The sequence below is a fragment of the Brachyistius frenatus genome, unplaced genomic scaffold, assembly GCF_029030835.1.
Source record: "Brachyistius frenatus isolate BFR_SWC_R1_liver_20210118 unplaced genomic scaffold, ASM2903083v1 Contig_10, whole genome shotgun sequence".
Lineage (NCBI taxonomy): Eukaryota > Metazoa > Chordata > Actinopteri > Embiotocidae > Brachyistius > Brachyistius frenatus.
This window is the reverse complement of record NW_027210609.1, coordinates 4,557,743-4,576,679: the sequence shown is the minus strand read 5'-3', so window position 1 is coordinate 4,576,679 and position 18,937 is coordinate 4,557,743. Positions and strand designations below refer to the sequence as shown.

Genomic DNA, 18,937 nt, shown 5'->3' with positions numbered 1-18,937 from the left:
GTGAAATCATTAAAGCTGCTGTGGACAAATCTACGCGGCTATAATAAATGATGGCTCCCGGTTTTATCAGTTTAAATGAGATAGTCTGCCCCGAGAGGCTCACTCATTGGAGGAAATTGGATGGGCAACGTAAGCGCTCCTCATGAATGGGAAAATAGCAGAGGGAGGAAAACAGACTGAGCAACACACACTCAGTCTAACAGCAGCCAAGCAGCTGAGGAGGAGACACGGACCGAGTGTCCTGGTTCAACCACAAGAAGGACCTCATTATCATTTTTTGGAGTAAACACATTTCCGTTATCGGGAGTTTTTTGTTGTTGTTTTTTTTTGTTTTTGTTTTTTTCTTTTAATCACAGAATTCGCTTCATTACGAGCCGCGCGCGCATTCCTCAACAGGATTTGCGTATCTCCAATTGCAAATTGTTTTCGTCTCTTTACGAGAGCGCTGTTTTCATTTGGGTGCCCAGGAGAAAGCCTTCATAGTCATGCTCCAGCGGTGACTGGCGAAGCGGTTCATCTGAAATCCTTTTATTAAAGCAAAAATAATAAAAATGGAACAGCAGCTCTCCAAACCAGAAAGCAGGAACATGGATGCGTGTCTGAGACGACTGAAGCAAGAACTGGTAGGTTCTGTTGTATCTACTACTCCTGCTATTATAGCAGGGAGCACTGAAGGACGTTTTTATACGTTATTCACGTTAATTTAAACATTTGTAATGTGCAAATGTAAACGCTTAAAACACAAATCTAATTTATTTTCTTATAAAAAAATTATTTAAAAAAATAAATGTTGTTTTTGTCACTGGTTTCCTGACACATTTCTGCATTTCTAACTCTCATTTACTGGCTTTTAGTTTTCAGCTGCCAGTGCATGTGTATCTTTTTAAATCACATTAATCTGTGTGGGCTCTAAGCTCTAAGCACACCAGAGGCATGTGTACGCATCCCTCCTCTCTGTCCAAGCATCTGGGACAGATGCTTTAAGCTTAATGAGCTCAAGACAGTTCTTCTTTTTCCTCTTATAAAGAGGACTGTTCTTACTCTGTGGTGGGTGGAAGGCTCATAAAAGAAAAAGATGTAAGATCCACAATATTCTCCGTGTGTTGTCGTAAATTGTTGCAACAGACTGCTGTAAGCTCTCCGTGTCACAGGGGAGTGAGTGAAAATTGGCAGTCACAATGAGTTTCATCACATTTTCATGCCCTAAATGAAAGAGTCAGACTCCTCTATTTGATATCTTCATGTCATTCAATAAACAAATGTGTTGCTTCCTTTGAAAGGGAAAGAAAAAGAAATCTGTAAACTGGACCCTAATGCCCGAAATCATCTGGCAGTGACACACTGTAGACCCATTTTCAAAAGGAGCCTTAACTGGCAAAAGATTTCATTTGGAATCATCTTCAAAGCAGACACCGATTTCCTTTTTTCTTTCTGTCCAGCCACCGGCCCACAAAAAGGCCTTGTATAGCTGCGTGTTTTGCAACATAATCTGCTCTGGGACTTCTTGATTCGCTGCTCCAAATTAGCCACGCGTCTTGTGAAGTGGCACTTGAGATTTTTGGGGAGTTGACATTGATGGCAGAAGGACATGTTGTGTTATAGCTGCCACATCGCAGTTTGGTAACATAATAGAAAAAATGCCATGCCATGCCCAGGATCAAACAGGAGAACAGAGAGCAGATGCCGGTTAAAAAGCCGAGGCAGTCTCCCCCTGCATGGGGCCATGTGGGATACAATCTGTTGTTCAGAAATTGATGCATGCCTAGGCCAAGGTTGTCACTTTTCTTTCCACTGTGACTGATTTTCATCCAGTGCTCACTGAAGAGTGGTAAACTGGCTCCATCTGCAACACCGAGATCACAAACGTAACAACCGAATCACAGCTGCGATGCAGAGTCAAGTAGCTCTTCAAAATCTCCTCTGACTCTAAGGCTCTGAGGCTCTGAGGACGTAGATGTAGTTTTATGCAGGTTGGTTTGTGCAAAAGGACCATACCAGTTGCTTTGCATATTTCGGACCATTTGCTGAAAATTGCATGTACCTTAAATCAACCATCCTACAAACCATGTGGCATCCATTTCTGTGCTGCACGAGTTGATTCTGAAGAATTGTTCAACTGTATCTTCCATGTCATTCAACATCAAGTCTCCATATATTGTATGTAATTGACTTCATTGCATTATAAACACCATATAATGTAACTTTAACAAAAAATAGTACAGACTTGACAACTCAAGCAATTAGAAGTAGCCTGATAATCAGACAGAATAGCCATTATTGACTGTCCATTTCAGCCATTTTCTGCTGGGAGGGGTTATTTTTTTTGCACAAACCAACCTGCATGAAGCAACGTATCCATCCCACTGCTGTAGTAATGTCAAGGTGGAGTTTACATTTATCACATGGGTCAAAGAAAATATGCCAAGTTGCTTTTTCTGTAAGCTGACCTGTAACAACGCGCACAGCTGTGTCAGCCTTTTTGTGGGCAGTTTTCTATATTTTTTCTGGTTTTCCATCTCTTCAAATGAAGATGACATCCTCATTCTTAAAGGGCATTTTTCAATCTGGACCCTATTTTGCCACCATTTGGGCTCCAAGTGACTAATGGTAAGAACAATTTCTGAAATTGGTCCAGTACTGAGCGAGAGCGCTTTCAGCCAGCAGCCACAGAACAGGCTGCTATGTAATACTTTACGGCAAATGCATCCCATCAATGTATGCCCACTGGAAGTGCTTGTTTTTACAACTGGCAAGCTCACAGTGTTCTTATATTGTAATTGTCTGACAACATTTTGGACAGGATCCCAAACCCAGATACGTTTTGGGATCCTTGGCAAAATGGGAAAGGTTGAAAAATGCTGAAGTCTCCCTTTAAGTGAACCTTAAAAAGAACCTTTAATGAGCACAAAAGCCTGTTGTATGACGTCTGCAACCTGGTTAAGTTTAAGAGTCAGCTGACTGTGTCATATTGTATGGAAATAAATGGAAAAAGTCAAAAGCAGGTTGAAAAAAAGGCATGCATTTAAAAATGTAATGTAATATCAAAAATTGTATATGTGCATGATGTTCTGAGAAGTAGATGAAACTGTCAAATACACAGGTATGGTCCTTTAAATCTTTCCACTAATATGCAATCCTCATACTACTAAATAAAAGTCCCTATAAAGCTGGAAAAGTTTGCAGCGTCCGTAGCAATATAAAGCGTGGCATTCAACGTCTGTGTAAAAGTCACGTAAGTTACAACTGTGAACTCAATGCTCCACACTATAGACACGCTGAAACCCAAGAACTTAAGCCCAAGTCAGCTCCAAAAGAAGAAGGGTGTCATACGAAAGTGTGAGCACCATGTCAGGGGTCGGGGGTGTGACTCTGTGTGGGGGCACAGTCAGGTCACGCCCGAACATTTGACCCTCGACCTGACAAGGCCTGGGGCTATTTCTCCTCACTGCTGACCATATCCAGCACACCAAAGACATTAAAACTCAAATCTTACAGATTGGTTTTCAAGTAAGGATTGTATCATCACTTTTCATCTTTTTACTTATGTTACTGTAACTGAAAACAGACTGTCAACCTAATTTTTTTTATTTTAAAAAAGCACCACAAGACTCCATAGAAAACCTGGGGATATGATGGCAACAATGAAATATTTCTAAGTTCATGTATGACTCATTATTCGTGCAGCAGACAGACAAAGAGTCATGAAAAAGACAACATAAGCCCTTCCTGCCTACTTGGAGTTGAAAATACAAAGACTGACATGCCTTTGACTCACGTTGTCTAAATGTAGGGTTCACACCTGCTTAACAGCGTAATTTCAGACACTAAAACATAAATTGGAGCTTTTGATATCATTGCAGCTGAAGATGATTTCACATGCATCACGCTGCTTTATCCCTTTCACACCTGAGGCAAATTTCTAATATGACTGTCATCTTGGAATTCAACACCAAAGCCAGCAAACATAAAGTCATGAAATCTGAGAGAAATACAGACCAAAGTGCCAAACCTATAGTGCCTTCTGGAAAGTTCCATGTTCTTTGTTACCTTTTGGGCGTTGGATCAGAAAACTGTGCACAAAGCGGGGCAGTGGTTTAACTTTAAGCTCGTTTGTTTTGCATCTCCCTCCTGGCTCTTGTTCTCCAAGCTGGCCTTCCTTCCCCTCAGCTAAAATTGGCCTACCTTTTAGTGGCAGCTGTGGGGTTTGCGTGGGTGATCATTGTGTTTAAAATGGAACCACAAACCTTTAACAAAGCCTGTTTATCGCTGTAGGCCTGCGCATGTAAACTACTTTTGCATGGTTCACAGAATGGAAAATGAAATCACTGCCCACTACATCAGATTTATTTCAGATTTTTTTCTTTCTTGAGACAGCTGAGTGATTAATTATGCTGCTGCTATGACCGCACATTCAATCTCACTAATGTAAGATCAAGTCCCTCCTCTCCTCTGTTTATCTTCACTGAAAGAAAAATATGTGGATTATTTCTCATGGGTACAGCTCTCACCGAAGCTAAGGTCAATATTCTGTGTGCTATATTGCTGTCTTTGGGGCCTTCAAATTACATGTTTGTCTTACATTATTGCTTTGTCTGTGGCTAAAATAGAAGGAGTGCTGTATGACACAATAAATCAACAATAATTTATTTTTAAAAAAGATTATCCATGTGGGAGCAGCAGTATAAACACAATACTGACTTAATTGTTGCTTATTCACACATCCAGCAAACACATTTAAGAGTTTTGTTTCAGATTAAATTAGGTCCAGTATTCACTCTCCTTTTATCTTCATGATGCAGGAATTAACTGTCTTTTTAGCTGTTAAATGCTTTTCCATTTCCTCAGCTAGTCAACAACTTTGTTTGTTGTTGGTATAGTAGGTTTATCCAAGCTTTTGTGGTGAAAAACGCTGCCTGCTGTGCCTGAAACTAATCATTGAGAATAGTGAGCGTGGACTACAACAGTAAAGTTGTGGAGCAGACCAAAATAATGAGCTAAAAGACTGGCCTGGCTCTGATCGTATTAAATTGACATTTAAGTTGATCGTTTCAAATGTAGTTCCAGCAATGGCGGCTACCACGTCAGCATATATCAAAGTATTAAAGCTGGAGTAAGAACTACGCCCTTTGTAACATTCTATCTGGTTTACAAAGTCTGCAATGGTCATTTCCCATCATGCCGTTTCTCTGCTTACATTGGGGGAGCGTCCCAGCTGTTCACAGCTTGGTGAGATTCGACACACAAACGTCATATGGTGGTCAATGCCGATTGGTTAAAAGCTACTCCGATGGTTTCAAAATGAGCCAGAGGTCGACACCCATTCGGATGCAACAACCACAAACAATCCCCAATGGAACATTGCCAGGCCCATATACTCACAACGTGAACGTGGGTAATACCAGGCGACAGAAATGTTCCATAAGGCTCGAGAAAACGGCAGATTTAGAGGATAATTCTCTACGTCCCCTTTTACATTACAGTGGTCATTACATATCATAGACATTTCATCCATTGTATAAAATATAAAAATACAGGAATATTAATGAGTTCGGATGAGATCTATTTACTATCACTGTATTTATAACACCACATATTTCAACTTCCCAAATATTTTGTATTTAACAATGCAATGCAGTTGCACATAAGCGGCACATACAGTAACATGAATTTGATAACATTAGAAGTTCTACAATTTTCTTATAATGCTGCCACAAAAAATAAATCCATTCCTCATTACAGCTCTGAGCAATCCCATCCATTTTACACAAGAAATGCTCGTTTGATTTTAGACTCCTTTTGATGTTAAAAGAGCATGGAGAATTACAAGACCACTTTCACTGCCCACACACACGCAAGGTGCTGACGTCAACCGCTGCACTATCAAGCATCTCTGTAATGATTACCGCTTCCAGTGGAGATTTCCCGCCAGGAAGACAACAGATTGGGTCTCAGACGGTCTACAAATATCATCTACCAAAGATGATGATATGGGTCCTAATCATCCCGTGTCTCCCACAGCAGCAGCATTTGTGATGGCACAAATGAGCTTTTCCAGGAAACAAGCTATTAAACCACCTCCCATCTCTGAAAAGGCTGTTAGGGAGGCTTTTCTGGGCAGCAGGTCCTTGAAACAGTAGTAGATTTGGTCTAAATTGATTTGGTTTAAAGGGGCCCTTCAGGCTTGCAGATAATTATGAAATTTGCCTACTTTTTGAGACATTCTGGCTGGTACCCCAATAACATGGAGGTGAATGTAAAGTCCTTTGTTGTGTTCACACTGTTGAAATGCTACATTTCTAAAAATAAAAAATCCATCAGCACAATCTCTTTCCAGTGAACTAAATACTCAGAAGACACCACAGGACAGGCATTCATTTGTCTTCAGAGGAACTATGTTTTCAGTAGAAAGTAGCTCCCACAAAAAGTGGATGACCAAAAGTACCCTCAAGAGAAAAATGACTGTTTATTTTCTTTTTAAATTAATTTAACCTTTAACCATGTATGTGTTGGCACAGGACATTGAAGAAAAAGTCACTAATTGTCATCCATAGTTCCTCAGAATCATTAAAAAAGCAATGCTCCGAGTTATATCTACCTATGCCTGTCAACTTGGGTGAACTAACCCTTTAAACCCTATCTCCTGTGAGGATCCATTAGATGTTAGACAAGCAAGAGCGTAAGCATCATATTGAATAGTGAAAGTAAAAAAATTCTAGTCAAAAATGTGGCCTTCCACTCTTAACAACCAGTTTGTCATGACATCATAAAGACACATTTGTGTCCGATATTCCTTTGTTGACCATCATTCACACTTCTTGCTCTCCTGAATGGGACCCTGAGGTCATTTGGACCTAACTGAGTCACCGTATAACCTTTTCTCATCAAAGAGACATTCATTGCCGCGTGCACAGTAATGTATTTCTTTCGGTGAATGTTGCACAGTTTTATTGCTCTCTTCATCATGACCTCAGGGCCATCCACAGCGGTTCAGCCACAGAGACTCTCTCTGTATCCCCAGGACAGAGACCCCATTCCTGTCCTTGACCCACACAGCCCACCATTCATTTTTAATTAGGGGTGGAGGAGGGTGGAGCACACTATATCTGCTGCTGGCCAGCTACATCCAAACAGGAAGACCTTTTGGGTCTGATAACCTTGGCTCCACTGTTCCCTCCCCCTCTAGCCAGTAACAAACAAACAACAACAGTGAATAGCTTGCTTTTTAGAGCCAGGATAGAGCCATGTTTTGTTTTGAATTTCTCATTTGCGTGTTTATTTTTCACCTAATAATCCAGTTTAAGTATGGCAGTGTGTACAACATGCAACCCTATACACGGCATAAAAAAAAAAATACTCGCTTCAGTCAAATGAGGCAAGTCTGGACAAATGCGGATGTGTGAGCTCAGTGTTTACACAGTGAATATATTTTCCCTCCATAGCCATTGAATGCAATATCAAGACCACGATGACAGCAAAGAACTCGATTTCAACAGACAGCAAAGGACGAGCATTGATTTATTCATACTTTGTGGTATTTCATTCACTTGCATGCTTATTAAATGGTGTCTGGGTGCATTTGCACAGTAGATGGATCTTGACATGAGGATCTAATATAAAGAATCACCAATCACCTTTTCTTTTTTTTTAAATTAAAATGCCCAGAACTTTTTAATAAGCCCCCATTCAGCATTAATTCAAGAGTGCCAGCCTTTGTTCTTAAACTGTGAAGCATTCAGCATTTGATTGGCAATTATGTCTGCTTGGCTGGCATCACTCCAGCCAGAAGAAAAAGTGGGGGTGGGTGAAGGAGTGGAGACTCTGGATAGTCTCTGTTTGTCTTTCATTCTTTCAGTAGATTTTCACTTGGCTTGCTTTTTCAAAATGATCTCTTTATAGAAATACACACTTGATGGATTAAATGGCTGAAATACTCAGAGGAAGATTTAAACAAACTTCGCAAGACTGCGTTAATGATGCAAGTGTCTCCGAGCTGTACAGCGATTCCCTGCAGCCCCAATTTCATCCCAGTTCTTTTATTAAATTAGATTAAACAGACATTGTTTCTCATCTCCATTTTTCTGCTTAAGACCTTAAGGTACTTGTGGCGGTCCTGTCAGATCTGCGTTTTATGTGTCTTGGTCCTAATTAGGCCTTCAGCTGATTCACACGTTGGAAAAGTGAGACATTTCAAGACTTCTGCAACATCTGCGTCTAAACTAGAAAGTGCCACAGGACATTATTTTAACGTCGCTTTTAGCATCCTGAGCAGAATCCCAGAATGAAGGTTGAAAAGGCTGACATATTTGGGCCACAAATTTCAGGCTTGAAATGGCAGTGGTGGAGCGCCTGGAGTTAGTTGGCATGGTAAAGGTAGAATAATAGGGTTTAGTTTAATACTGCTCCTCTGTTTGTTCCCCAGAGCACAATATGAATTATTAATATCACCCTTAGAATAGAAATGCCAGTAAACAACTCTGTTCTTAAATAACTGTGGGGAGTGCCTGCATTTTTAGTTTAATGGAAAAGTTGCATGCCAGTGTTTAACTACGGAGTTTTTGGTTGTCATGTGCAAACAGGTACGCCTCCTTTACACTGCATGAGAATCGTCTGCTTTGGAGATTATATTTCAACAAATTTAAGACATTTAAGAGGTCCAGATTTCCCTGGCAGCTAAGAGTGCGGTAATCCTTCATCAGATCCCTGCATCAACTTTACTGAAGCCGCATGTCTGCCACTGAAGATGCAACAACAATACATAACTCTGAATGTCATCTTGTCTTCAGTCTTGTTGACCTTTGATGTGGAGGAAAGTAAACCATAATTATGGGCTCTTTCCCAGCCTCTCCCAGGACACAGACAATTACATCTAATGAAGTCAGCCATATGTGGAAGACACAGAGACAAGAGACAACCCGATTGTGCTAATTACACATACCTTCACCGCCTAATTCAGTGAGCCAGGGGAGGCTCAGAGGCTTTTGTTCCCAGCATGTGCATTGATAGGCTTATTATCTGATCTCAGAGGTTAGTGACGCCTCCGTGCACCTACTCAGCCTTATGTCAGTGACGAGCAGGTTGTTTTTTTTTTTTAACTCAGATGTTTAATGTTAATAGTAAAGTACATAAGCATAAAGGTAAGGTTAACGTGTAAGCACGTTTGAGCGTATACCACAGCCCCTTAAAGATTTAGACAGTGAATGGAAACTCAATAAAACAGCTTTCAGCTTTTCTTTTTAGTGTCGCATATAAATACGTTTTCTTGGGTTGAGAGAAAAAGTGATGGCATATTCTATGAATTTGGTGATTAAATAATTGTCAGAATGATCTGTAATTAAATTAATTACAGGTTGCAGATATTATGTTGGAAAGTGTTCATCTTTTAAAAAAGTTTTGTAAAGTCAAATATCATTTATCTATTCCAGAAAAAGACAAAAACACTCATAATACTCCAGCACAGACAAATAAAAATGCAAGTGCAACCAATAAGAATGGGGCTAAAGAAGTGGAACACAGTACAAATGTCATGACATGGATACAGTGCATGAAACCAACGTCTACATTTCTGTGTGCATTCGGCAAACTTGCCAATCACAGACTTGATCAAGATGACAAAATTTACTTCACACAGACCAATTTAAAATCCTGAGGACATGAAGAAACCATAGTGGGGTGAAGTGTCTACAGGGTTAGGTTAGGTTAGGTTAGGTTAGGTTAGGTTAGGTTAGGTTAGGTTAGGTTAGGTAGTTACTTTATTAATCCCCGAGGGTTGCTGCAGCTCTGTGAAGCTTTAAAAGGCACAGCGATGCTTTCAGATGCATGTCACATGCTAAAATGCTGTCAATGACAACATACTGATGTTCAGTAGGCGTCACTTACCTTAACCTGCTAGAATGCTAACATTCGCTATTATCACTGGACAACGTACATCTGAGGGAATGTCATTAGTTTTGGATATGTTTGGTTATAAACCTGGATATATTTGAATTTTGAAATGATGATAGCACTACAAGTGATTAACTTTATGTTGTGAAGAGCATGAATGTCTGTACTAGATTTCATGGCAATCCATCCAGTCGTTGCTGTGACATTTCACCAAAAAACAACAGTGTTAATCTCGTGGTGGCTCGAGGAAAAGCCAGAGTTTAACGAAGTCAGTAGGCTTCATCTTTTGGGAACCATGAATGTCCGTGCAACATTTCATGGCATCCAATCGTTGTCGATATGTATTGTAGTGTGACAACAACGCAACCAACAGACTGACTGCCAACCCCAGAGCAGCAATGTTATCCTGACTAAAACAGTCAACATCTAACTTCAGAATGGGGGCCCAACAATCCTAAAGTATAGATATATCACACATTTTATTCTCTTTTTTTATAATATTTTTTCCATTTATTCATGGCTTGACTTGACTTTATTAATCTAAAGTGGTCCAAGAATGTTTGCTATCTATTGCATTTGTACATTTTCCCAGAGAAGCCACATTCCCTTCTCTCACGGTGCTTATTTGTCTCTTGGTTTATGATGCTGTACTGTCAGTTGTCCCACGCAGCTACTTTTCCCACCCGGGGTCAACACAATCACTGCTCCCCCAAGATTAAGTATCACAGCCTGGTGTTGTTGCACCTATATTCCCACCCCCCACACCCACACCCCTCATGTGTTCTTATGTTGTCATCCATAATTGAATACATCAACAGTTTTCTCTTCAACATCTAAACATATGGCGAGTGATCCCATCCCCATAAACCACCTCTCTCCCTCCCCTCCTCACCATCCCTGCTCATGCTGCTGACTCTCACCGGCCCTCTCACTCGCCGCATCCCCTCTCGCTCCTCTCATTGTCAGTCCGTTTCTGCCCGAGTGACCACCCCGCCACCCCCCACCCCACCCGCCCTCCCTCCCTCCCCCATGGAGTTTGGAGGATTATAGTCTAGACGGGCAGCGCTGATTGGATGTCAGCCCCAGCGGTAGCCCTCCGTTGGAGAGATACATATAGACTGATCCGTTTGAAAGGTGAGAGACAGTGACAAGCCGTCAGAGGTGCCGACTAAGAACAACAGAGAGACAAGACAGGGATATCTATACCTGCTGCTTTGTGAGAGGTTTCAGAAGGTAGGGTGTGGGTTTTTATAATGGAAGATGTGTACTAATTGGTTTGTAGAATGGGCTGCAAGTCTGTCGGTTTAAAGATGATTTTCAGAGTATTTTTAATGCTAAAGAATTGATATCAACCTGCCATTTGTTCTCACAGCTGCAATCTATTTTATTTTAAATATAAATCAATTCACTGTATGTTTAGGTGAAAGTTAGCAGTTATTTCCTGCAGCTGAACTCATTGATCTTAACCGGCGGTTTGACTTAGGTGTGTGCTGCAAGTGTCTCACCAACATTTCCCACAGACTCTTGGCACACTTTTTTTTTAAATTCCTTGCATGCTTTCTCGCTTCTTTCCAAAGATGTTTTTCTTTTTGTTTGAAAACAGGGGAGGGCTACCAGCAGGTTTTCTCACCAATCAGGTGCTGTCATTGCCAATGTGTGCATGTTCTTAAAATAATAGAAGATGTATCAACAGTAAAAAAAAAAAAAAAAAAAGTGATTCAAAGTCTGGGTCAATGAGTGCAGTGACTTTAGCCTACAAGTCAAGACACAGGACAGGATGCTGCCTCCAGGCTTTCCATCTGCCTTCAGGAGAAGACGGTTGGCCAAGGTCACATGACCCAGGCTCTCAAACAGATAAGAACAGAAAGAGAGAGGAGGCGGATGAAAGCAGAGTGTATGATTACTGCTGCATGGAGGGAAGTACGAGTAAATACAAAGAGCTTGAAGGAGAAAGCAAATATGAGATAAAAACAAATGGAAAGAACCATAAAGTAAATAGAAACAGAATGAGGAGAAGAGTGAGGCGGAAAAAAACAGAAAGCCAGTCTGTTTTACAGCTGTCACTGGTTGGATCCTCTCTCATACGCAGGCCATATGGGACCCTGGTCTGTCATCCAAAACTAGGTCACATGACCACATAATTAAACAAGGTGCTCAGCCTGAAACCCACAAGAGAAGAGCTCAGAGTGTAACCGGCAGAAACCGAACACAGACCTATGACTATGATTTTAATTTGTTAATGTATTTAATGTTTCTGATAGTGTCACTGGACAGTGTGCAATTAGTGCACTGGGGATAAATGATGAACATGAGGGGGGTGGGAGGGGGGCAGTGAGAAAATCATTCTCTGATGGATGAGCTAGGTCATTTTTGTCTCACATCTTTATTGCTCTCTGTCTTCCTGCAGTTGTGCATGAAAGAAGCTGGAGATGGCCTCCACGCTCAGATGAATTCAATGATGGGAGCCCTCCAGGAACTCAAGCTCCTTCAGGTCCAGACCGCGCTAGAGAGCCTCGACATTTCGGGGCGCCCTATTAATAGAGGAATCCCACATCCTGCTCCAAACGCTCCTCCCGACACATTAGCTGCAGCAGCTTCAGCTTCAGCTTCAGGAAAGGATCACAAGTCCTGCTTTGAAAAAAACATGCCCGAGGAGCCCAGCCCAAGTCCAATGCCAAGTCCAAGTCCAAGTCCAAGTGCGTCTTTGCAAAGCAGAAACACCTTCAGTCTGGATGACCATAGTCCATCCCGAAACAGAAGCAGCCTGGGAACCTCATCTTCCTCTGCATCCAGCCTGGACAGTGAAAGCGAACAAAGTGGAAGAAGCGCAAGGAGTGCAAGAAGCGAGAACGACCTTGAGTCTATACCCAGGCGGTGGTCAGGATACACTGCCCCTCAGGTGGACTTCTACGGCCCAACGGTAGGAAACCCTCCACCACAGCCCTATGCTCAACCACAGGCTCCCCGTCATGCACAGGCGACGGACCTGCCTGGGATCCTGTACAGCCTTTCCAAAGAGGGCCCCTCCTTGGATAGCGACTACTCCCAGGACAGCACAGACGATGCCAGCGACTGGACTTCTTCACTCATGAGCCGCAGCCGTAACCGTCAGCCCTTAGTGCTAGGCGACAATGTATTCGCAGACCTCGTAGGCAACTGGCTGGACCTGCCCGAGGTGGAGAGGGAGGAAGGAGAAGAAGAGGGAAGAAGAAAGAGGCGAGAGGAAATGGCAGATGACGGTGGGGCGGACAGACCAGACACCCCGGCTCACCCTCTGCGCCTCACCCGCTCGCAGGAGATCTGCAAGAAGTTCTCGCTCACCACAAACATCTTCAAGAAGTTCCTGCGCAGCGTTCGACCAGACAGGGACAAGCTGCTCAAGGAGAGGCCCGGCTGGATGGCTCCCGAGCTGCCAGAGGGCGACCTCTTCAAAAGGCCGAAGAAACTGGTTCCTAAAGGTTCAAAAGGCAGCTTTTATTTGCCGTTCTGGTCGAATGGACAGCAGGGCAAAGGAAGGGCGTGTCTGCATTTAGCTGAGGCAGAGAGGAACCACCATCAACACCATCAACACTTCCCCCAGTTCCACCAGCAGCCATTTGCAGGGATTTATTTAGACAGGAGGCAGCCAGAGACTGGGTTGGAGAAAATGCACCCCTTGTTTGACTACAACACAGCTGTGTGGGTCTGACACGGAGTCTCAGGCCAACAGACTGCCAGTGATGCCAGATTGAGTGTGTGACAGGTGCTGGGGGATTTTGGCTGCGATGGAGGGGAGTGAGTGAATGAATACATGAATGAGAGGCTTGGATACAGTTATCGTCCAAAAATGAAATGATAAAACTTTACACCCACATCATGTTTCTCCTGCGACTGAGAGATTATCAGGGCAACATTTTGTCTGACAATCTGAAAACCTAAACCTCGTTTGCTGTGAGTGTATGAGCGAGTGCTGGAGAGTGTCTGAGACAGAGTTGGACTCTTTTTAGGATTTATGCTGCAAGTTTTGTATTCAAATCTATTCACGCGTGTGCATGTATGACTGGTTTGTCTGGTTGTCTTAAAAGACGGTACTTTCAAAAGGACATCTTTCGCCGAATGTCACCATGAATGCATTTCTTTATAAAAACATCAGACTTTTCCAGTTCTGTGCTACAGGACATATCCCTCATATCTCACTTCTTTGCATCTATGAATAGTAACACCCACTGTTGAATTGCATGGTTACTGTTTTTATAAGTGTTGCTACAAACAGCTGTTACTGAACGCACTGCCACTAAACAGACCTAAGCTCCATTTTGTTTCCAAAAGAATTTTGACGCCTTGGAAACTCAGGTTTAACTGAACTCGTCTCATTCACCTTGCTCAGGGAATGAATGTCACACAGAAGAGAAAACAATGAGACACTGCCACATTCAAAAGGAATTGTAAACGTAGAATAGAGAAGTCTTGCCTGACCTTATCTTGCTTAGAAAGACATAACAGCAATACGGTGCATGACTAGTTCAAAGATTGCACATTAAACTTTGAGATTTGTCCCTCGTAAATTAGCAGTGTTGTCCTTGCGGTCATGTTAGAAACTCTCGTTTTTCTTCTCTGCCATGCAGACATGGCAAATGTTGAGTTAACTGAAGGTCCTCTTAGGTTGTCATGCCGAGAGAGAAGGGTGGGAAAGCTGGCAAAGCCAACCGTGGGTACTGACTAACTGACAGCCATCTGGTACCCGGACATCATGTAAAGCATGTTTGCCACAAGCTCGAAGAAGATGCAAAACGTTTAATCCCAAAACTGGATGATGACGACAGCGTTACATACTGTATGCACACAGGTGAACACGTTAGTGGGCTCTAACAGAGATGAGACAACGGAGAGTGGATGTAAAGAACCATAATATGCATAAGGCAGGATGAAGTTACCAGACTAAAATGTACAGAATATTGTACATATTTGTCATGAATCAAACAGCAGCAATAACAAGCATTTACTTTAATATCCTATCGCATGATTGTCATTATCCTGCACAGATTAATGTCACAATAATAGTTCCTAACATGTAAACAATGCCACAACACCTGTACTTAAACCACAAACTGATGGGTTCATCTTTGACCGACACTATTTATTCTCTTGTATCATAATAAAGTGTTTCAGTGTTTTTCATTTCAAGCAGTACAGCTTCCTTCACATACTCCCTCAGGACTACAGATGAAACTGCCCGCTGGGAATCAAAACGCTTCGTTTTGAAAGAGGACCACTGGTTATGCAAGGACAATCTGATTCTCTAACATATTGTGAAAAAAAAAAAAAAAATACCAGATCATTTCACTCCGTTTTAAACATGATAGCAGACCAATCAACTTAGCCAGCAGGGATTAGGCCATGGAGATCTTTTGAGTGTCTTGGCCAGTCGATCCATATGGTGTTGTCTCAGTATTCAGGTCAATACATACTGCGCATTCAGAGGGTCCAACACACACAGACGGTTTCTGCTGAGACAGCGTGCCATAAGGCGCAGTCTGAGATGTCATATCACACAGTATGTGTATGTAAATGTAATGTTTATTTCTTCCTATTAAAGCTGTCGAAGTGTAATTTTCAGCACCGTTGTTGATATTTTTCATCGGGGTTCTGCGAACCTTCAGTAGTGATTATGTGTCACGTGAACTGTAAAACTGTCACTGACTCTTTGTAAATTAAATCTGTTTTCAGAAAGAAATTTTACTCCATGTCTCGACTCTGGTTTTGTGCATCAGTCCGTGAAATCTGTTTATAAAACATCTACTGTCGAGCTGAAGCCTTTCGTCAAGTATTAGACAAATGTCATCCTGGTAAATATGCCTGGGCAATATCAATACAGTCCATATTATATTACTGACAAGAACAATATTTTTCTGATATCTGCACATATAATTTGGTTAGATTATTATATTCAAAGCAATTAACATATGACAAGGCTCTTCACGTGTGTAAAAACAATTAATCCAAGATCTTCTTGTAATGTATGGTTACATTTGGTTTGGAATCAATAATTTGGACTGCAGAATCAAGTGAAATAATACACTTCAAGTGAAACCGCAACATGTTGATGTTTGAGTTTGTTGCTCAAAATTTTTAATCTTCATGCTAAAATAAACTAAGATAAGATAAATAGCTATTGGTTGTAGCCTTAAATAAACAACCAGACAAGCGAGAGTTATGAATGAATACACATATTTACAAAATGTCAAACATTTCCTTTAAAAGCTTTTGCAGAACATGATAACAGTGTTTGGTGTCAAATAATCTATAAAAAAACAGAAAACTGCATTTTAATGCAGAATCTGTAGGCAACGGGACAAGATTTTGGTACCAGTAGCGTTTAGGGATAAATGCAATTTCAAGGCTGGGCAGCTATGGACTGACAATGAATTTAAATTTTGATTAGCTTTGTTGTCGCATTTTTTAATTTTTAGCGGACAAAAAAAACGCCATGTCTTTGCCAATCTGACTGAAAATAATGACTAGTGCGAAAAAGAGGAAGTCTTGGTCAGAGTTTCTGCCAGCTAATCTGTGTCCCACAAAATGTTAGCCGTTACCCCCAGATGTTGAACTGTTGTCAAACCGATAGCTGATGTGTTCCGAGATTGGTATCAAAATATGGTGAGGTTGCTTGGATCGCATGCATTTTTGCAGACCTAATATTTTGCAAAGTAGCCTAATTCTATTAATCACTAGTTTAAAACAATCATTTTCATTTAAGTTAATTTTTAAAGGAGTTTATAGTTTTCTGATCGATCAGAAAAAAATAAAGTGAAAGAACAGAAACATTGCTTTCAGCTGAAGCTTTTAGTCTGATTTGTTTCTGCTCTTCTCAGCATCGTCACTACAGTAAAGTGCTGCTGCATGACTAACAGGTTCATTGAGGGCAAAGCCAGCAAGTCACTTACAGCCTTAACGTCAACTGTGCTCTAAACTGATTCTAAATCTGTGCCACTACTCCATCCATGTCTTTAATAAGTAAACAAACAGCATGAACTCTGCAGCCTTGTGGTTCATCACAGGCACTTCATGACACTCAATTCCAGAGATGCCTTTTATGATACACATCAAACCACATCAATCGGTTCGTCTTTCTGCCCTGAGCACTTAGTCCAAGGAAAGAAAGTAATACCGACTGCGAAGGTCCTGAGCTTTGGTAAAACGTCTACACTTCAGAGTAGAAATAATTCTACCATGATATTCTGTGCCTGAACACATTTATTGAAGTGCATCAACAGAATATTCATCTTCTATTTTGTAAATTAATTGTTTGGGTCATTTTTGCTGGCAAGAAATGTCAAACATGTTTTGGTTCCAGAAACTTAAAAACTTCAGGTTTCCACTTGCTCAAATCTGATCATTTGATGCTTTTCTTTACCCTGAGGTTAAACTGAGTCTCTTTTGGATTTAAACTGAGAAGTTATTTTTAGCCCAAATGCTTAATCTAGAAAATAATGTGCAGAATATTAAACGATTAAAATAATGGTTAGTTAAAGCTCTCAATTATTTTCTGTGTAAAGTCTTTGGAGACAAATTCTTTTAAAGAAATAAATTAACTTTAACTTCAAATAAGAAGGCCAAACACTTTGTGATCTCCACACGAAGCTGTCCTGTTGCCGTTGCCAATATTCAATACATTCATACTCTGATATTAGGGTGTCATATCCTAAAACCTGTAAAAGGGAAGCAACCCCCCCCACCCCACCCCACCCCCACATGTACACACACACACACACACACACACACACACACACTGGTGCTAGATACTGCATGTTCTGATAACTATTCCCTCAACTTTAAAATCACCTCCCAGGACACATTATAACTTTACATAACGTTCTATGAACAGGTCAGTGAGCATTTCAGATTAAAAAAGATGTCCGGTTTATTAAAAAAGGATAATAATAATCTGTGTGTGTGTGTGTGTGTAGGGGGCGGGGGTGTTCATGTAACAACAGCTGCAACTGTAGCCCCTTCTCTTATGGCTCAGTTTCCCCGGGGATCCCAGCAGTGGACGCTGAATGTCTGACCACCTCCTCCCCCTCCTCCCCCTCCTCCTCCTCCTCCTCCTCCTCCTCCTCCTCCTCCCACCCTTCCTCTCTGGTCCCAGATAGTCAGCTGTCGCTCTCTCACAGCCTCACAACATCTACTCACACCCCAAATCTGGGGCACACAATCCCATGACCGAAGCGCAGTTGTACAACTCTGCAAGTCAGAGAGTCTGCAGAGTTCACGAGGCCCGAACACAATAACAGGGTCATGTTACAATTCAGCAGCCGACTGTGAATTATTGCCTGAATATAATGAATGGACATGTGGGATGTTCATAAGAAAAAAGGGATCATTTTATGAGTGGGGGGAGGGAGGTCAGTGGGGAATGCAGTGAATGAGCATGCACTTGTGTGTGTGTGTGTGTGTGTGTGTGTGTGTGTGTGTGTGTGTGTGTGTGTGTGTGTGTGTGTGTGTGTGTGTGTGTGTGTGTGTGTGTGTGTGTGTGTGTGTGTGTGTGTGCGTGCGTGCGTGCTTGTTTCTACGACCCCTCTGGATCCTACTGTAGGCTAATTTCCTGCTAAGCACTCGTCTTTCAATAAGCCCTCAGCTGTGTAGCCGCACAGCTCTACCTCGGCCCTCAGGAATGCGCTCACGTTTCACTTTTTATAATAGTCAGCAACTAAAAGTCCAGAATCGTCACTCAGCGCAGCTTTCTGCAGGTTCCCACAAGAAACACGAGACCACTTCATACACACAATCACACATGCTCGAGCTAGCAAAACCATAGCTCATTTGTAGTAACACGTAAACACCCCCCCCACACACACACACACACACACACACTTTTGGAAATGAAAGACTACATCTTAAAGCCACAAAGCAGAGACAGATTTGGCAGAGAGATAAATGTAAGAGTTAAATCTAGGGCGAATTATTTAGGATTTAACATCTGTCTGCTTTGCTGTGCAACGCTTCAGATAAGTCTCACACTCTCTTTCCCTGCTAATGCACGCAAAGTGGAACTTCGCAGGCTGGAAATGATGTTGCA

General features: G+C 41.7%; 1 protein-coding gene across 1 annotated transcript; it reads left to right on the top strand.

Moving 5' to 3' along the window:
• Positions 1-172: 172 nt before the first annotated feature.
• inka2 (inka box actin regulator 2) lies at positions 173-15,589 on the top strand. The gene is made up of 2 exons (XM_069691027.1): positions 173-623; positions 12,290-15,589. Exons 1-2 carry the CDS (start codon positions 552-554, stop codon positions 13,568-13,570), a joined length of 1,353 nt encoding a protein of 450 aa, XP_069547128.1. The 5' UTR covers positions 173-551; the 3' UTR covers positions 13,571-15,589.
• Positions 15,590-18,937: the final 3,348 nt, after the last annotated feature.